This window comes from Haliotis asinina, chromosome 4 (genome assembly GCF_037392515.1).
Source record: "Haliotis asinina isolate JCU_RB_2024 chromosome 4, JCU_Hal_asi_v2, whole genome shotgun sequence".
NCBI lineage: Eukaryota > Metazoa > Mollusca > Gastropoda > Lepetellida > Haliotidae > Haliotis > Haliotis asinina.
Window position 1 is genome coordinate 68,633,832 of NC_090283.1, and position 21,653 is coordinate 68,655,484.

The 21,653-nt window shown below is 39.3% G+C and overlaps 2 protein-coding genes and 1 long non-coding RNA gene across 3 annotated transcripts in view; all 3 read right to left on the bottom strand.

The window, feature by feature from the left end:
- Positions 1 to 2,585: 2,585 nt before the first annotated feature.
- On the bottom strand, positions 2,586 to 7,479 carry LOC137282672 (uncharacterized). The gene is made up of 3 exons (XR_010956830.1): positions 7,367 to 7,479; positions 4,253 to 4,346; positions 2,586 to 2,792 (listed from the first exon to the last, which is right to left on the bottom strand). It is a non-coding gene; the product is annotated as an uncharacterized lncRNA (long non-coding RNA).
- A 960-nt stretch (positions 7,480 to 8,439) lies between these two features.
- On the bottom strand, positions 8,440 to 17,640 carry LOC137281121 (ran-specific GTPase-activating protein-like). Its single transcript, XM_067812250.1, has 7 exons — positions 17,607 to 17,640; positions 17,122 to 17,289; positions 16,706 to 16,822; positions 16,435 to 16,610; positions 15,898 to 15,970; positions 9,210 to 9,358; positions 8,440 to 8,571 (listed from the first exon to the last, which is right to left on the bottom strand). Exons 1-7 carry the CDS (start codon positions 17,638 to 17,640, stop codon positions 8,440 to 8,442), a joined length of 849 nt encoding a protein of 282 aa, XP_067668351.1.
- A 2,327-nt stretch (positions 17,641 to 19,967) lies between these two features.
- The window catches only part of LOC137282673 (uncharacterized), a 34,113-nt gene continuing 32,427 nt past the window's right edge, over positions 19,968 to 21,653 (bottom strand). Inside the window, exon 2 of the transcript XR_010956833.1 lies at positions 19,968 to 20,027. The gene's annotated coding sequence lies outside the window, so the exon portion shown is untranslated. The remainder of the gene's footprint in view (positions 20,028 to 21,653) is intronic.

The following is a 21,653-nucleotide window of genomic DNA, read 5'->3' on the forward strand; positions in this document are numbered from 1 at the left end:
TAAAAGATGTTGCTTAAATATTCGAAAGGACAGAAATGACAAATCTCCATTTACACCTATGTCATGAGTAACACATTCGTATATCGGTAGACGGAAATGAGATTGTTTCTCAAACCTCCCTTAGATTAGAACATTATGTAGTTTATGACATCTTGCGATATACTGTATACTCATATATAATAGTTAAATGTATATTGTTAGATATTCATAAACGTATTTCCTGTCGTTAGAATAGAACTATCAGTCACTGCCACTCTAAATCTGTGATATATCTTTTATTTCTGAGTTGGTGGTGTGAGTTCTGTCTACGCCTGTAATAATCCAATCAAGTGAAACAGTATTTAATGAAAACACATCGTCTACCCAGTAAGCAGAAGGTCCAGGGTTCGACTCCCTCTATTTCTATTTCACATGGCCAACACCTGTGTTCAATATTTCCCCGTACAAAGTTCAATTTCCTTTTCACATTTAACATTTGCTGTCATTGTCTCTGGCAAAATGACATTGATGTCGGAGCGTATGTAAGAATGGATATTATTTAATCGCATGTCATGTCGCAAGTCTCCAAACAAACGTTCTATAAATAGGTGAACATAAATGGAGTGTAGACTATTGCAGTTTGGTCTATTCCATCGGCTCTATAGCTCAGTTGGTAGAGTGTCTACCAAGCAAGTGGGTCGAGAGTTCAAGACAAAGTATTCTTATCCATTGAGCTCGTTAAAAGCTGTGCTGATTAAATTATAATTGTTGCTTTCAGCAATATTCTAGCTGAATGTCATGGGCCAGTCAATAATGCATGGGTGGTTGTCACTGGAATATCTGGTACAGAGTTCATTGTATAATAATCATTTAAATGCATGCATGTGTGACATGTATGTGTTCTGAGTATGCATGTGTGTAAAATATAGTTTGAAAGTGTTTGCTGACGCAGATTTCTCGGATACTAACTACACAAATGATTCCTTGATTTAGCCCACTAATGTCCGGTGCTAGACAAGGTAATAATCTTTCAACGTCTTCTGGTACGACCAGCAATCGTCCTCTTTCGCGGCAGGTGCTCCTGTCAGCTGAGTGAGTGAGTGAGTGAGTTAATATTTACATATCTAGCAAAAAATTAAAAATACACATATGCTACGATTTAGAACAGTGGAAAGTTGAAATTTACTGTGAATGTTTATGGACTTACGTACCCTCTCAGGTGGACAATAATTTTACAATACTTCAGCCCCATTTGAGGGTACAGCCACTAACAATTCTATTTACAAATCTAAACTACCAATAATTTCCTGTCAGCTGAGCCACTGAAGCAGTCAACTGTACAAGGGCACACACAAGGCATGCAGTTTCCTTAACAATGTAACGTAATCTTCGACTCTTTTGAATTGCTTCAGGCTTGGTACTGTTGTCTTGTGTGAGGTTGGGGTAGGCATGTTTTCTCTTTCACCACAGATGATCATGTTAGACTGAATATGAATGACTGTCCTCACAATTTCTGAGATTTATGCTTTATTCAGTATTTCTGAGACCTTGAGGAAATGGCGCTCAAGAGGCTGCATCTCACTTTATAACTGTCTGCTAGGTTTGCTAGAACAAGTAAACACGATTCAGTAAACAGTTACAAAAGGGATGTTTATTCATGTGAAATGTCTCCCAAAGCAGTACTGATGTTAATAAGGATGGTAACCGGATACTTACAGACATTTCTAATAACTACTTCTATGTGTCAGAAAATTAATTAGATCTACCATTATTGAATTAGCACTATGTATCTTTTAAGGACAATGAACGAACCTCTAGATCTATGAATAGATGACAAACGAATCTATGTTACATCATGCATCTTTCCAATGTAATCTTTCAAATTTGAGACTCTGATGTGTTAACACCGAAAGATGTAAATAACCTTTATCATGTGCAGTAAGGGCAAAGCACGTTCAAGTTCAAAACCTTCCCCACACCAACTTTCATCTGTAGTCCAGAATTAGGAATCTGTTTAGCAAACATATATTTCAATCTGCCTTTTTCTTCTTTTTCTTCATCTTTACTGATCTGAAAACATTAAAACAATTATTACTTAACAAATCTGAGTAAATACTGTAGATCCAGTAATACATCCAAAAGAGAAAAAAATCTTTTAATAAAATATTTATTTGCAACAGAAAAATCAATTGCATTAAAACTGTAAATTCTTATCTTATGGCTATCGTGGATGGTATCAGAGTAAATACTGTGTTTAAATAGATATTCAGTATTATATGCAACAGACAAAAATATCTTTTGATAAAATATTTATTTGCAACAGAAAAAAAACAATTAAAACTCTTATTTTTTATCTTATGGCTATCATAGATTGTATTGTTAGCATACCGGTACATGGTATCAAGAGCTGACATTCAGGAAACAATACCAAAAGCAAGGATTTCTTAAGTGTCACTCAAAGAAGGAAACAAAATACCTATAGTTACATATATATCACTGCATACATGCCACAAACCTTCCAACGCTTATCGTTCAGCACTTGATGGAATAGAAAGACATTTCATAGAATGTCCCTTTCAAACACATTTAATTACCTTCTCCTAAGAATGAACTTAAGAGAGCAGACAGCTCAGGAGAACATGAAACAACTAAGGTAGCATCACTGGCTGACACACCCTCCCCTGTTTGTGACGAGGCTGTTGATTGGCTGCCCTCATTATAACCTGGCTGCATCCTCGTCTCACATTGGCTACTGCCACCCACTGAGGTTGCAGAGCTTGCTTCGGATTGACAAACAAGGATTCGGGATTGACCTGGTCGTTGCGCAGGAATAGGGGATAAGTATGAATTCAAATTAGGAGAACCAATTTAATTAAAGTCCAGAAACAGTACTAGGGCTAGTGACAGCTAATGCGAGGTACACAAACATATTGAACAACTGGAGCATGAACTTCCGTCCCACTGAAACACAAGAAGCAGGGATATGACATCACACAAAGCAAGCATGAGAGTAAGGGTTGAAGCAGCATCTTAAGGAGACAGAAGTATGCTTCTTTACATGGGTTCCCATACCCCCTGATTACAGGTGAAAGGTAATATATAGGAATGGCTACTAGCCACTACAGAAGCTCAGTTATAACAGTGTTATTCAATCATGACAGCCACAGACAGAGAGGTTGAAAAGAATGCAGAATTTACAGTCTTCAAGTGTCTTCATGTTTGACACTGATCAAACATTCATCCATGGATATGATTTGTTACGTTTATTTTAGTATCTGTGGCAAAGATATTACCTTGATATCCACGTCAATCTCTCCACCCACTCACCAATGTATGTTAGGATCTAGCTCAGCACTACACTGACAAAACACAACCCCCAGTGGACGTTCAAGACATGCAGAGTAAGTTCAAGCTAAGCAGTTTTAGTTCAAGGTGAGAAATGCAAGACATGCAATGCCTGTTCAAGTTAGACAGCTCCTGAGTCAAAGGTGCTTGCTCAGTGAACATCTGTTTCTGGAGTTCAAACCCATGATTCTTCCTTCAAACACAGCTAGAGGTCAATAAACACACGTCTGAGTATCAGATGCTTGATGGGCATTTTGTAGCTGGATGGTAACATAACAATGTATGGCGTGGATTAACAACTTCTTTACTATTTACAACACAACGTTTCTGGGGTAATTCTTCCCCGTCATCAGGTGAATGACGAGCAAGATTTACAAGCAAAATATACAGTACGTACAGGAGGTCAGTGAGATGGAATTAAGATGTAACAAAGATCAAGGAGATTACGCAATGTGCAGTATTCAAAGAGATTAAGGATTTTGTGGTATGTTTATGCAACAGATTGGTACAGAGATATTAGAGACTGGCATGAAAACAGTGATTGGAAGTCAGACATCAATGCGTGTAAAGTGACAAGCAGCAACCATGGTACAGTGAATTGGAAGCTTATTTTCTATGCACCAGGCATTTGGTAGGAAAACACTCCGATTCCTGTTAATTTTTTTGCACAGTAGCCCAGATTCACTGTGTTGTAAAGAGACTGTAAATCCATACCATACATTGTTATGACACATATGACTATGTAAATCAGTGAGTGTACGTCCTTGAGGAAATGTTGGTTCATGTTCACTCTTACAAAATTGACCAACATGTCTTAGTACTCATCTTGATAAACTAATAAAAGACTTTTGAAGCAACATGGTTAGATCGCACATGTTATTGCACACATTTTGACCAACAGCTTATAATAGTTTTAATTTAAACTCACCTCCTGTAGCATCGCCATGAAAAAATATAACAGGGGTATCCATTTCATTGGAAATCTGCTCAGACAACTCAGAATCTCGGGCCAAGCTCACACCCTAAAATCATCAAAAACAACAAACTTTGTCAGTTGTTCACAACACCGACACCCACTTCACTTGAAATACAACCATGCATTAACTTTATCTGCATTAAAATCCATAGTTAACGTGATATGGTTTAAACATATATATTTCCTCTGAAAAAGAACCAGATTGGTACACAGACATAAGCTTATATGAATACCGCACCGAGACACAGTGGAAGGAAGAGTAAACAAGTCATGATGAATGTCCAATGTCAGTAATATATACATGTCGCAATAACAAGAAATAACGCCAATGGTAAACAATATATGTCATATAAACAATGATTTTGGGTCAAATTTGCCTGTTAAATATATGCACATTGCAATTTTATCTTGAATAATTTAATACCTGAAAGCATTAAAAAAGAGATACTAAATGGACAGAAGCAATATTTAATATTTTACTGCATAATACGTGATAAACAGAAACTAACAGTAATGACTTTAAAAAACAATAATACACTGACCCAAAAAAGAAACGCATAGCTGAAATCTCATTTTTAAAGTAGATTTTTTCGGAAAATATGGAATGGAATGACAATTAATGTAAATATTAAGTGTTTTTATAGTCAATACAACCAAAACAGACAAACAAACACAACCTCTGGTGATTATTCGCCACACCACAGCACCTTGAAAACGCTTTGTATAATCTGCACGTGGGAAAATCTGAAAGCATTATGCACGTGCAAATGCAGGATCTCAATCTTGATTATGATGGCTATAAAAGGGGACAGGTCCTGTTGCGATTCATTCTTCGAATTTCTTTCTATGCGACGCGAAAAATGCCAAGGTTAAATGAAGAAAACAGAATTAGAGCCATTGGACGTCTGGAAGCTGGGGAAAGTCAGTCATCAGTTGCCAGACGTCTGAATGTGAGGCAGAGCACGATTTCCCGTCTCTGGCAACGATACACGCAACACAACTCGACCAGAGACCGTCCAAGGAGTGGGAGACCAAGGGTGACAACTCCAGCACAAGACCGCTACATCCGGGTGCTTCATCTGCGTAATCGGGCCGTCACTGCTACATATACCGCTGATCACGTTCCTGGGCTGCGTAGAGTCTCTCCACAAACCATCAGGAATCGCCTAAGAGAGCATGGAATTCGACCTATGCGACCTCATGCAGGACCTGTTCTGCATCCCCATCACCGTCGTGCACGTCTTCAGTGGTGCAGGAACGTTCGGGCATGGAACCTCTTGAATTGGAGGAGGATCTGGTTCAGCGATGAGTCACGTTTTCTGCTGTACAGACATGATGGAAGGATGCGTGTTTACAGACGTCGAAATGAGAGATATGCTCGACAGTGCGTTCGTGAGGTCAACAGACACGGTGGTGGAGGTGTAATGATGTGGGGAGGCATATCTATGAACGGCAGGACACAGTTGGTGCATGCGCAAGGGAATCTCAATGCTGTACGCTACCGGGATGAAATTCTGAACCGTCATGTTGTTCCTACAATTGACGCTAGAAGGGAAATTTTCCAGCACGACAATGCAAGACCGCACACAGCACGCATTACCACGGATTTCCTTGCCAACAACAACATTACAGTTCTTCCATGGCCCTCAAAATCGCCGGATTTGAACCCAATTGAACATTTATGGGACCAATTGGGTAAACGGTTACGACGTCGACAGCCGCAGCCACAGACACGTCTACAGTTGGGGAATGCGTTGCGAGATGAGTGGAGAAGAATCCCACAAAGGCGGATACGACGTCTTATACAGTCAATGCCCAGGCGATGCAGAGCAGTGATTGATGCCCGTGGTGGTCACACCAGATACTGACTTTCTCACTATGCCATGGAAAATAGAGACGCTTAATACCACTGTGAATGATTGTATATGTCTTGACACACATTTGTTAATACCCGTGTGAATTATCATTGCTCAAGTTCCATTACTTCTTGTGCAATTTAAGTTAATAAATCATCTCTCATAACATTGGATTTTCACCTATGCGTTTCTTTTTTTGGGCCAGTGTATATTATACACAAAGGATACACGTTCCAGAGTTTGACTTCCTTAGTCTGTCAATTTTAGAGGAACTGACTGACCAAATAAAAGCCTTTTCTGAGAATGTGTCAGTCAAATGAAAGTCAAAATGTTAAGTGATGTGTAAAATGGTTGATTTCTTGTTTACCACAGCAATCGGCAATATTACAGCCATATAACATAAGTCTGTAAATTATCGAGATTCTGGACCAGACAATTCAGTGATCAACAGCACGAGCATTTCTCTATGCAAGTGGGATACGATGACGTGTGAACCCAGTCAGTGAGCTTGACCACCTGATCCAGTTAGTGACCCTCTTCTTATAGCTAGCAAGCATGGATTGCTGAAGGCCAATATTCTAACCCGGACATTTACAGGTGTGGATGATGCATGACAGATGTATGACAAGAAGAAGAAGACAAAGAGAGCAATATTGCCCACAATGGCAAATTACTCTTTATATGTCAGTTAGTACTAACTCTGTCAAATGTTTTGTTGAGTGAGTGGGTGAATAAGGGAGTGTATTTTTATACCACACTCAGCAATATTACAGCTATATGGCAGCAGTATGCAGATAATAGAATCTGGAACAAATAATCCAATGGTCAACAGCATGAGTATCAGTCTACACAACTGGATTACAATGATATGTGTCAACCAAGTCAGTGACTATATTGCAAAATGGAAGGAGAGTACTGAAAGTTTTTAAAGTTCTGTTCAGGTTCAGCAATTTTGAAGTCAAACGTTTTGCCATGGAAACACAATATACATTTTATTCAGAAATGCAAAACTAGCAAAAATTACCAGTTCACCACCAGACACATCTTTGTGTCAAGTTGATAAGGAAATACTGAACAGTTGTTCAGTTCTCCGATAAAAGCACACCCACACCGGTTTTAAACTTCTGGAAGAGATAAATCTGCATGGATGGACAGAGTGAATTTTAATCCCACCCCTCCTCCAGCCAGCCCCCAATCAATCATGTCTTACCTCCATAAAAGATTTAGCAAACTCTTCTGCAGCAGCTACTGAGCTGAAAGATGCCTTGAAGTTCCTTCTGACTGGCTCGTCTGTGGAGAAGTCTTGGGCACTCCACATACATGCTCTCTCTGAATGCATGAACAATCACAGAGGGATGACATCAAGTTTGCAATATCAGTGACAAGCGACAACAATCCACGGCCACTAGTACAGCAGAGATGCCAACCGTAATTTAGCCCAGTTAGTATTTTCGCCAAAAACGGATACAAAAATTAGTATTTGTTTGGGCCAAAATTAGCATTAACTTTTCCAAATTATCTTCATATTATGTAGATATTGTAAGAACTTGTTTATACTCACCTGAATCTGTAGTGAGTATGCAAATATTGCTTGATATTGAATAAAATGTGGTTCAAATCTATAGTTAAAGGCACGTATGCTAATTGGTAGTTTTATTGTATGTAACTTTTGAAAAATTAGTGAAATTTTCACTGCAATCGAAATCGAATATTTTGTGTTACCTTTTCGTCACGAATATGATAAAATCATATGGGTAGGCATCTGTGGTACAGGTGTGTATTAACACACTGCAAAAGGCCTTGTTAACCTGATTGTCATAAGCTTATGTTAATCAAAGAATTTGCCCTTATTTTTTCAGACAGGCATTTCACAATCGATACACATAAACTGAGTTTCCCGAAATGTGGATCATGTAAACCTGGGATGCAGGGGTGAATAGAGACTGATGTTCTTTTATGAAAACATTCAAAAGAGTCCAAAATGTAATTAGACAAATAATATCAACAAGACATCATTCAACTGCGGCATTTGGTAACATTACTTTCAAGTCATGGGAAATGAAATTTCAGTATTAAATATAACCTCCTCCATCTGCAGCATCCTATGTATCACTGGAACGAGCAAACGATGAGAAGGGCTCTTTGCCTTGACATGGCATTTTTCACTTAATTTCAAACATTAGTAAGTCCTGTCAAGGGCATGCACAAACACATTCTCACGCATGCATACAGATGTTTTCATGGCAAGTAATATTTTTTTAAGGTGAAGTAAATTCATCTCACTTACAGTCTTACTGAGTGTTCCCGGCAAATGACATGGTTGCAGATTTTGACTTTGTCATCCGTGTCCATGTCAATCTGGTTTCCATTCAAATCCTCATTGTAGAGGATCTTCAGTTTGCCCATTCCAAGTTTCTAGAAAGAAGATCGTTCTCAATCAAACTCCAAGTACAAGGTATTCATCCATGTATCAGTGAATTTATGGATGTGTGCTTGATCATGGTGTTAGTACCTACGCGGAAAAATCACACGGATTGCAATAAAGAATTTGACTATCTATAGAACTTGGTTTTCCGTCATTTAGGAGCAGGGTACATTTAGTTGGTTAATTAAACAGTATTTTCAGTCTAAGGACACCAATTCCGATCAATGTGGATCAAAAGTCAGAATTGATGTGCTTTTGGAATTTCACTGAAAGGTGAAAACCTAAAGCTGTGGTATGGTGCTGATAAACCTAGAAACAAAAAGCAACCAGAGCACAAAATCACTGGTTTCTGTCACATTTAATGGACCTAGCATTAGTGTCCTTGATAATGTTCTCATTAACATCTGTCAACAACACTTGTCACAAATGCAACAATATCCCGGACATAATCCCCCCTCCCAAAAGATACACAAGACTCTGGACTGTTACTGTAAATCCTGAGGTATTATCCTGAATGTACTGACATGTCTAAGTGACACCCCAGGTTCAAGATGACATGGTTCTCATTAACATCTGTCCATTGGCATAATAGTGTGCTTAGTCAACAACACTTTCTCAAATGCAACACTATCCCAGACATAATCCCGATGCACTCTTCCTCAGAATCATCATCATCATCATCATCGTCGTCATCGTCTTCATCCTTTTCTCCTGTCACAGACACGCCCTGTGTTTTGGGCTCAGCTGCCGAGTTGTTGGCATTCTTAGCTGGGTGTGCTGGAAATACAACATCAGTATCTCTTTCAGGAGATAAATGAGCTGAGAGGAGCAAAAATTTTAACCTATCTAAGAATCTACTAAAATTAAATGACATATAAGCTATTATCAGTTGTCTGGCTAAGAGAAACACTATTCTGTATGATGTTATTAATGGGTTTAGACTTATCTACTTTGGTTCACTGGGGAAACAGGCACAGTCAGTTTGGGTGTAAATGATAACAATGAATGATTAAATAACTCAAAATAGGGATAAGTGCACAAAACATAAATAAGGTAGATGGTCCTTAAACCTCCGTACCCAGCAGGATCTGAAATCTGACTTTTATGATCAATCATGAAAATAGTTAACAAACTATGATGTAAAATTGTTTCATTTTCACTCTTCACAGCGAGGGGTGACACACGTATGGTGGAGCAGCGCAGACAACACAGCCCCTACTGTCGGTGCACCCCTATTTCTAGTTAGTTAATCATCTATCATTTTCATTTGAGTGAGTGAGTGAGTTAATATTTAACGTCACATCGGCAATATTGCAGCCATATCGTGACGAGAACATTCTTGAAAAAAGGAATTTATGCATATGGTAAAAACCTGTCAACGAAGGACAGTAAAACAGCTAGAGTATCACAATAAGAATTAAAACTAGCTTGAAAAGTTAAAACCAATATCATTATTCGGAGAGTACAATGTAAAAACAGGCTATAGATCACCAACAACTGAAGGTAGGTCACCATACTAGAGGCCATGGGGACTTACAGTGCTTCTGCTACCTGCATGGTCCCTAGCTGGATTTACACCATCCCTTCAGCTGCGGGTGATTGGATGCAAGATTAGCCACAAATTGAAATAACAGAAATACTACGGTTAAAAAGATGGAAGACAAAATTTGACTTTAAATGTTTTGGGACTTACGTACCCTCTCAGGAGGACAATAATTTTACCGTACTTCAACCCCCCTCGAGGATACAGCCACTAACAATCTCAGTTACTAATTCATCTGCCAATCATAAAATACTTATTTATTTACATGTCAGTCAATAAATTCAATTCTTTTAAAAATGCAATAATTAAATGAGAACTTACGTTACTAAAAAGGTCCTTCATAGTTCTTGATTTGAAATAATTGTCCCTTGTGATGGAATATTCAACACAGTCAAGCAAGAAAGACATGCTTGACCGTGATTATTTCATCACAAGGGATGCAAAACGGAGAATCCTCACCTTTCAAAAGATCTTCATGCGTATAGCTGGTGTGGCCAATACGACATCGTCGTATAATGACCTCTTCAAATCTGGACCGACAACCCAAGTAGGTGTAACCAACATACGGTTTTATCTCATGTAATTTATTAATACCTACTTGGGTGTCCCACTTCTTCTGCATCAGATCACGGATGTAAAATCTAATGGCAGCTTTATAATCAGTATAGGGAATATGAAATGGGGTCACAGATTTGTTTAGCGCTGCCTTAGCAGCAAGGTCAGCAAAGTGTTACCAGAGACACCAACATGGCTGGGTAACCAACAGAAGACGATGTCGTATTGGCCAGTAGGAAGACCATTATACCATTCAATAATTTCTATTAAAAGTGGATGTTTACAAGAAATATTTTTAATAGCCTGAAGACAAGAAAGAGAGTCTGAATAAATTATATATTGTTTACGTTTAGGGTGTCTTTGAATATATTTAAGAGCTGTTAATATGGCGTTAGCTTCAGCTGTAAAAATAGAACTCTTATCTGGTAATCTAGAAGATATTGTTCTCGATCCAATGACAGTGGCACAAGCTACTGCACCACCGTCCTTGGAACCATCTGTAAATAAGGGTTTATGATTGCTATATTTAGTTTTTTAATTGATTATATTCTTGTTTATATTGTAAATCATTCGTTTCTGATTTTTTAAATGAAGTTAATGTTAGGTCGACTTGTGGTCTTACCAGTTGCCAAGGAGGAGAAGAAAGAAGACGGGAAGGCGATACACTTTCCAGCTCAATGCCGGCAGAAGAAAGAAGGGGTTTAATTCTGTGCCCTAGAGGCGGGACAAGAGAAGACTTTTTGTTATACAAATCCTCATAAAGCGGATTGAAAACACAGTTATGGGCAGGGTTAGATTCATTAGAATATAATTTTAGTAATGTATTGTAAAGACAGTTTTATACGACGTTGTGTAAGAGATGGTTCATCGGCCTCAACGTAGAGACTATCAACAGGGGAGGTTTTAAAGAACCCAACACAAAGTCTTAGACCTTGGTGGTGGATGGAATCAAGAAGGTCCATATACGATGGAGCCATAATCAAGTTTTGAACGGACGAGTGATCGATGTAAGTGCAAGAGGGTAGTTTGATCCCCTCCCCACTTTGAGTTGGAAACAGCTTTCAACAAATCAAGTGCCTTCAGGCATTTAGCTTTAAAGGATTTAATGTGCGGTAAGAAGGTTAAATGAGAATCGAAAATAAGTCCCAAGAACTTGGCCTCCTTTACAACTTTGATGGGAGTGCCATTTAAATATAGTTCAGGGTCCTTATGTGGCTTATATTTTCTACAAAAGTGTATACAATTAGTTTTAGACTGAGAAAATTTAAAGCCGTTTTCAAGACACCATTTATTTATTTTGTTTAAACACAACTGCAATTGTCTTTCAATAGTACGCATATTTTTACGCATTTTTTTTTAAATATTAAAATCATCCACAAAAAGTGATCCATCAATGGAATCGTTTAAAACCTTGGATAAACTGTTTATCTTAATACTAAATAATGTGACAGACAATATACTGCCTTGTGGAACGCCCTGATCCTGATTATAATGGTCAGACAGGGTTGAACCCACTCGGACTTGAAACTGTCTGTCTTTTAAAAACTGTGATATAAAATGAGGTAAACGACCTCTCAACCCCAAATCATGCAAATCCTTGAAAATGCCATGCTTCCAGGTGGTATCATACGCTTTCTCGAGATCAAAGAATATCGATACAGCATGTTGTTTATTTACTATAGCATTTTTGACAAAGGATTCTAAACGTACCAAATGACCAATGGTACTTCTAGTCTTCCGAAAACCACACTGAATATTTGTAATGAGGTTATTGGTTTCCAGATACCAAATTAATCTGTTATTTACCATTCGTTCCATGGTTTTGCAGACACAGCTGGTTAAAGAGATCGGTCTATAATTGGAAGGATCAGTATGATCCTTACCAGCTTTGGGTATAGGGATTACAATGGCATTACGCCAAGAAGGAGGAAAGTGTTTCCAGATGTCCATGTTTTGTCAAAGATATCTAAAAGTGTGACCAGACATGGTTCAGGCAAATGTTTCAGCAGCTGATAGTGGATATTGTCATCACCCGCTGCTGTGTCATGAGCTTGTTCAAGAGCAGTATATAGCTCATGTAATGAAAACATTTCATTATAGTCTTCACCGTTATCCGATTCAAAATGAATGCTTGTCTTCTCCTGTTGTTTCTGATATCTCTGAAACTCAGGGACATAATTTGATGATGAAGAATTTTGGGCAAGAGTTTCGCCAATTTTATTTGCAATTTGACATTTGTCAGTAATTAAATTATCACCATCTTTGAGATGGCGTACGGCAGATTTTGAACCTTTTCCTTTAATTCTTTGAACCATGTTCCATACTTTGGACACTGGCATGCGTGAATTAAGTTTGGAGGCATTATTTCTCCACGATTGTCGTTTGTTTTGTTTAAAGGTACGACGCGCCTTTGCATTCAGTATTTTGAATTTGTCTAGGTTATGGACAGTTGGATGATGGCGAAAATAATGTTCTGCCTTTTTCCTCGCTTTTCTGGCCTGTCTACAATCTGCATTGAACCACGGTTTTCGTACATGTGGAGTCGTAGAGGACTTTGGTATACACTCATCAGCTATTTTATTTAGAATGTCAGAAAAAGTTTGAATTGGATCAGTTATATCACTGAAACATTCAGGTCGCAGTTTTGATTAACACATAGTTTGATATAAAGACCAGTTAGCCTTCGAAAAGTTCCATCTTGTAAACGTTCGAGAATCGGATGGAGTAATTTCTGAGAGGAAGTTGGGAAGTGGTCACTTCCACAAAGGTCATTATGAACTGACCAATTTGACCAACTGACCAAATTCATTGAGGAGGTTAGAATCGTCAAGAGATAAATCCAGAGAAGAATAAGTACCAGTTGCAGGATGCAGATAGGTGCTTGAATCATCATTAAATATGCACAGGTCATTATTTGAAATGAAATCTTCAATTATTTTGCCTTTAGTGTTAGTGTTAGTACTGCCCCAGAGTGGGTTGTGACCGTTTAGGTCACCCATAATAACACATGGTTTTGGGAGTTGGTCATAGAGTGATTGAAGGTCAGTATGTTGAAGTGTTGAAGAAGGCGGAATATACAGAGAACATAGTGTAAATGCTACACCCAGAGTTAGTCGCACTGCAACAGCCTGGAGATTAGTGTTTAGTATAACAGGGCTATGAATAACATGTTGCCGTATAAGAATAGTAGAACCTCCAGTGGCCCTATCACCCGGAGGGGAAAGAGAATGATAGGCGTTAAACTGGCGTAAGTTAAAATTATCTGTCTGTTTCAGATGTGTTTCATTCAAACAGAATGCGAATGGTGTGAGATCCTGGACTAAAAGCTGTAGTTCATTGAAATAAGTTCTTAGACCTCTACAATTCCACTGTACGATATTAGTTAAATGACCTATCTTTTAGGTGGATGGATAGGGGAGCTACCCCTTGCTTTTTTTTAGGGCGACAAGCTATGTGCCCTGGGATGGATGTTTTCTGACACATCCATGTCCTCCAATGAACCATATTTGTTAAATAATTGAAGATGGTTCTCCGAACCCTTTGAAGCTCTGACACCTTCTTTCACTGTTTCTGCCCTAGTCTTGACTATATTTTTAACTGTTTTCTTTGAACTTGTTTCTGGACGAGCCTTCTGAGTGGACTGAGGCAATGACTGTGACTCATCCTGAACTTGGATCTGACTGTTTATACATGGTTCCGCAGTCTGAGTAGACTGTTCTTCAGGTATAAGAAGGTGAGGGGTGTCAGCTGTTACCCAAGTCAAATCGGTTTGACACTCAATGGAAAAACTAGTGACTGCCGAATTTACTCTTGACAAACTTTCAGACGGTGTCCTAATGACTGATGGATATGAAACATTGGGTACTGTTGATTCAATAATCTTTTTAGCATCAGCGAAGCTAATATTTTGAGTAAATTTAACTTTGTTGATTTCCATTTGTTTTTTCCATACTGTACAGTCTTTGGAAAAGGATGAATGATTACCGGAACAGTTTGTGCATTTTTTTAACGTACTTTCACAATCTTCAGTTACGTGTGAAGTCTCTCTACAGTGAGCACATGTTATTGGCTTTGTGCACGTGTTGACACCATGACCATATTTTTGGCATCTGAAACATCGCAAAGGATTTGGAATGTAAACATCAACTGACATAGTGCAGTAACCAACCTTGACACACTTAGGAGGATTTGGTGAAGAGAAGGAAAAGAGGTACGTATTTGATGGAATGACATCATTATTTTTGCAGGTGGTGAATCGCTTGACATATGTGACTCCCTGATCCTTCATTTCAGAAACGATGTCCAGTTCTGACATTTCGGCCAACAAACGATCCCTGTCTCTAATGATACCTTTGCTGCTGTTCAGAAAAGTTCCCGAACGCAAACGTTTTATATTCTTCACCTCACCTGCAATGCCATATATGCCCTTAGAGATTACAAAAGGGATTAGTTTCAGTGGTGTCTTGTCTACAGTATTGAGAACCAGGAAACGTGGCCAATTGTATGTTGAGTTGGATGACCTCTGTTCATTATCATTGGCCAGCTGACGTTTGGGGCTTTTTATAGGGGTTTGGTAGTCCACGGTAATATTATTTTGATTCACCAACCGGGCTCCCCACCCACCACGGAGTATCACAAGGACAATGCTAATTGCAAGTGGGTTTCCTACTTGCAGCACCAAGGATACCCGGATGATATACTCCAGCAGAAAAATTAATAATTAATAATTCTACCAGATTGGCCCATGAGCCACCGCCTTCTGACACTGGCATCTAGGCAAATTTTCTCAATTTAAAAAAAACCCACATGTATCAAAGCATATGTATATATGTATATCTAAATATTGTGTTGATATTAATACCAAGCCAAACAATGATCGAGCAATGAAATTTAGTGCTCAGGGCTCGGCATGACCAGCCGATTGGTTCAACCGGGCCCATTCAACCACCCGTCTAGGCGAAGTTAGGGCCAAAGTGGTGTATTGAGCAACAGGAACACGGTTACAGGCCCCTATTGCCCTCAACCTCTAGGATCCCTTTCTCCGCCGACACAGGGCCGCAACCCACGGCAAACGGGTTGGTGGACCAAATATCCCCCCGGGTCCACTACGGGGGTGTCGGCGAGCTCTTAGCGTCACCCAACACCCACCACAAGGAGGTGGCTCGCCACGGGTGCCCATTTTCATTTGAACCCAGACAGACTGAAGTGTGACACATACCAGCTTCTGTTTGTCTGACCAACTCCTGAACTTCATCAAACTTCTTCTTGAACTGTTTGGCCAGCTCTTCCGTCTGCAACACGTGACTCACACATGAGGTGATGAAATACGATGCATCTAATTTTAACAACGAATGTACGGCAAATATTTACATGTAGAACCTTCCTTTACTAACCCATGATTGTATATTCTGCCGGGAGCCCTCTATGAGAGGATATTTTTTCTCTCATGTCTTCAAACCATGCATAAAAATTTCCTGTTAATAGACTAGGCTAAGCAATTGATGCCAAATGTCCAGCAAACTACTTGTGTTAGTCGTCTCTTATGATACGCATGGGTTACTGAAGATCAATTCTAACCCTGACCTTCAAGGGTGTGTGAGAGAGAGAAATCATGAGGATAAATGATATCACAAACCCTTTAAACAGATATCCTTTCATAACAGAAGTAAAATTAAGCAGTCACCAAAGAGGCTCTACGCAGATGCATCGGAACACAGCTAGTCCCCTGACATATCTGTTATTTCTGTTGACTGACCTTGAACCTGAGGGCAAACTGTTCAATCTTTGCCTCGTTCTCAGCATAGTCTTGAGCAGTCCAGCACCAGGTCGTCTCTGATGTTGCCATGGGAGACAGGACCATATTAGGATCTATCAGATGATTACAGGCCACTTTACGTACTTGATCTCGCCTCATCAGCATTCGATATTTGTCTGCAATGGTTTACACCTGAATGAAAAACATGCATAAATGAGGAACATGGTATTTATTTGGCAAGGCATGCTAGTAAATGTGATGCAAGACTCACCATCTTGTTTGATTATCTTCATGTCTCCAACAGCTCTTTCCTTCCACTGGTTGGACTCCCGAACAAATCGGAACAACTTCGACCTCTGGCAGTACACTACCTCCCAGCCTTCTTCACCTGTGAGGACATTAAAACCCAAATCAGACACAAAGACAAACTAAGAAGTGGAAGCCCTGGTGGCTGAGTGGGTAAGATGGCTGATTTTGTGTGCCGACAGTTAGGCGCCTGACTCAGAGTAGGTGTTCGACTCAGTATAACTGAAGTTCTAGAATCTGTACGTTATTCAGAAAATGTAATCCCAAAGTTAACATATGCCACAGACAAACTAGGACAAAAATGAATTATCATTCACATTATATTTCCCACTAAAAACAAACATTCTATGAAAATAACTTACATTTCCACCAAGACCTCACCTGTTCTGACTTCAACTAGTTCTGGAAGTTCAATGATAGGTTTAAAGTCAATGTCATCACTCTGTACAACCTCATCATCATCATCACCGTCATTGGTCCTGTTGCCAGCTGGAGATGATCCAAAGATCTGCTGACCTGCTCCTGGCCATTGGAATGGTCTGTTTTCATCTGATAGAGACAAACACTTTACATCAGTCCAAGGATTTTGCCAAATATAAACAATGTCATATTAACATCATAAGCACTATCCTTTACCCTTGGGCACATTCAAAGTTTGTTTATAAAGCAGTAAAGAACTATTCATAATTTAAGGTGCTATGAGGCTTAAGAAAAGATTGTTTGCTCTATCCCATCAGAAAAAAACCCAAAAAACCCCCAAAACAACTGAAACATTAAACGATATTCACAGGAGGGCTGTAATATATGTACACCAGTATATTTTAACTTAGTCTTGATAGGTATCTCTAAAATCATTCTTTTCCCACAGAGGTTATTCAAGTCATATCTTCCCACTGGCATTGTGTGATTTCAGAAATCATGATCGGTTGCAAACAAATTCGGTTGCACAATCAGCGATGTTTCAAAAGTGACCTTTCACACAGTCTCGGTAATTTCTGCTCAAAACTAGCTCATCTTTCCCTGCGCGAGAAATGTTTCTTTTGGACAGAGCTCAGTCATGGGATGAGTTAGCCATTAAATGATTTGTTTGTCACATCATCAAATACATTTAGTCTATCGATTCCTTCACTCTCTGTTGCGAGTTTCCGATTTTCAGTTTAACTTGAATTACCAAATCTGTCCTTCGTAGTTCGATTGACTAACTGTATGGCAGCAACCACATTGGATCTAAGTCAATGTAAAACTAAGTCAATGTAAAATGTTCTGATGTGATAGAAAGATGGGAGACAAATCAAATTGTGATTCTTTGCTGTCACAGAATTTTATGAGAACTGGAAAGTAAAGCTGTATCAGAACAGAGGTATGTGGGAAGATATGACGTGAGTAACCTCTGTGGGAAGAGAAAGCCCTAAAATATGCTTGCCAAGTTTAATTCAAGTAACATCTGTAATTTCTTTATTTTTATTAACTCGTTTCCATTTCACACAGTGTGCACCAAGTTGAAAAGTATGAAACGGGGGAAATCAAAGACACCAACATGAAAACTCTTTTAAGATTGTGACCAGTTACGTTTGTTTGTCAAACATTCTTGCTCTAACTTAAACAGTTTCGACAGGATTTGTAATCAATAAGAAGTTGACTGTAAACAGACCGATTCTGATCCCATATAACCCTCCTATATCCTTATGTACCTGCCTCAACAACTTTACTTTCAATAATGTGAAACAATAAAGTTTCTTCCTGTCTAATATCATAAAAAGTAACTGTATGAACATAAATTACAAATATGTTAATTCCAATTGGAGATGTTTCCTTCAGAATTAATACAGACTACCTGCTGGAATTACATTTGGGGATAATATTTGCTCTAAGTACATCAGTACACTGTATGAATCAAATGGCCAGATTGTTCAATACAACATATGTCATATTTGGGATTTCACTTTCTTGGTAAAGTACAAATTCTAGTACTTTTTTCGGTTGAGTCCCATCCGGGATTCGAACCCGCACCCTCAGAGTCAGGCACCTAATCGCCAGCACACAAAGTCAGCCGCCTAGCCCGCTCAGCCACCGCGACTTCCACGAAGCGGCTGACTTTGTGTGCTGGCGATTAGGTGCCTGACTCTGAGGGTGCGGGTTCGAATCCCGGATGGGACTCAACCGAAAAAAAGTACTAGAATTTGTACTTTACCAAGAAAGTGAAATCCAAAATATGACATATGTTGCATTTGACCACTTTCTAAATGGCATCGTGTAATCACAGATTGTTCAATAGTTGCAAATAGGTTTAAGACATATCTAGGTAACTAGTCAGGTCAATTTGTTACTTAACCCCCTGGATGCCAAAGGGGCCATATATGACTTTAAGGCAAATATACTTGAACAAAGATCTTGACGTTCTTTGCATGGCATTTAGAAGTGACACACACGAGGAAGTGTGTTTAGGGATGAATGAGTTAGGATGTACTACGACACCTTCCATATCATAAAAAGTTTCCATCCATAAAAACTCACTTCCTTATAGATCATGAACACAAATGCACACAGGAGTTTGAAATTCTGCACGGAATATCAAATGTCATCACTCTTGATCATTCTGAAACATTGCCAGTAACCCAAGAATCATATAGAATGATATGCAAACACAAGTGCAGGGGGATTGTCTCCTATTTTCAAAGGTCAAGTTGTCCATACTTTCAGAAAATGCTTGGGACGTTTGCAGCAGCATGAAAGAGAGATTTACATATCGATGATCTACAGAGATTTGGCAAATTCAACACACAGAAAATTATGCATTTGGTTTTTATGAATGTTTTGATCATTTCTTATTAAAAAAAGGATACGCCGACTGTCAGAATGTTTCAGATTCCAGAACTGATTCAAAATGTATTAGACACAACCATTATGATATGACTTCCTTATTCATGTAGCAGAATTTCATCTTTATTTATAATTGGTGGCTTACATATACATACACACTTGAAGTGGATATTTGAGCTAAAACTGTTTCTTTGAGATCATTTTTTGTCCTGTTTCAGGCACTGAATGTAAGATACACATAAACATACAAACCCATTAGCTACAGAAATATGTTCTACAAACACTGAACATTGAGAGTTTTGTTTGCTCACAGTTTGCACATAACTGTTGAATAAATAAATTTGTTGCAGTACTGATTGCCTGACGGCGACGATAAATACTATCTTGCAATATCCACTTACTGCTGACACTGCTTGACACTTTAACTAAAGCTGTTGTAGGTGCTGGACTTGTCTCCTCAGAGTTTGCTGTAAATGACAAATAAATACTAACTTAATTTCAAAAATTGTAAACCAAGGACTAAGAAATATAATCACATATGTTCAGTTTCAAAAACGGTAAAAGCTCCCATTACAATGGCTTTATATAAAGCTTGTCAAGGAACTACATTAGACTAAACTTCATGAAGATAACTCACATTTTGCTTTGACTTTGCTAGACATGTTAACTTTACTGGGATCATAGTCCTCACAGCCAATACAGCCTCGACAGGGGGGTTTGTTTTCGTAGAGGTAAAAAGACTCTGGCAGCAGGTACTTTCTGGCTTCGGCCTTCTGTTCCTCTGTAGCCTCTTCAATATAGAGAAACTGCACATCTGAAGTGTCTGAGAGACAGAACCAACAGTCAGCCAGGGAAATAAACCTGAATTCATTCATCACTACCAAAGTGCACATTTTCAAATACATTAGTGAAAGACATGTGTTTCAGAACTGCAAGGTCATAAGTGAAAATATAATTTATGGATGGCAAAGGTAGTGACTGTAGTCTTTAAAATAATCTTTGACAACAAAACAAGCAACAAAAAACAAAATACCTCCACCCCATCAAAGCTACCCGGGAGTCTAAGTCGAGGTAAAGATAAGTTGCAAGTTCATTATTTCTGAATGTTGCAATAAACAAAATAGTACAAGAACAATACGTTATTATTTGTCTCGCAGCAAGCTTCCACCAACAAAATTACACACTGACGACAAACAACAGAAGGAAACATCTGGACAGATAATTAAACTGTTTTATGGAAGAGTAATTTCTTTGGCCTGGTTTCCACAATGTGAACGGCTACATAAATGCAACATTTTTTATTAAATGTCATTCTTCATACTTACCTGGTAGAAAGCCAACATTGCCCAGAATGGCACAGGGGAGGAGGGCTGATAGCATGGACGCGAGACCTCGCCCCTGCGTCTCTACATAAGGATGAACCAAAGAAACACTGAGGGAAGCGACCTTGTGGAAGCATCCGACACCGCACTAGAGGGCGGGTAGTACACGCACCGTTGCCCAGCCACCTCCACTAGGGCGGGGGTGTGGACTGCAAGGGGGGAACCCAACACGATAAAAGACAGCTCAACTCAAGGAGTGGAGGGAAACAACAGATTTGTTTAACTTGATACAAAAAAGGTGGGGAGCTCAGGTCCCCAGCTTGGAACCTGTTTAGAGGCAGGGAAATGTAGGTCTCCTAAGGAGGAGCAGCACCGCACTGACTCAAAGGGTGAGGAGCCCCGGTTCTTTGCTGGTCAAAGACCTGGGGCCCTAGTCTGGAAATGCCCGCCAGATTCTCGTTGGGGAGGGTTCTTAAATAGTGGTTGGCAAACACGAAGCCAGACTTCCAGAAGCAGCCCGCCATGATGTTGCGGTGATAAGGCATGGTGGCTGAGACGGCCCTGATCTCATGTGGGTTAGTCCAAGCAGGAAGTGGCCTGTCCTGACCCTTGTAGACCTCTATGATAACAGACAGAAGGTAGATCCCAAGAGCTCTCCTATCAATCTCCCTCTTGCTCCTCTTGGAGTGGAGGAGGAAGGGCATCCGCTGGCCCTGTCTGAGGGAGCGGGGGTGGTCGGTGTATACTCGCCTCCCTCCTCCGCAGGGTCTA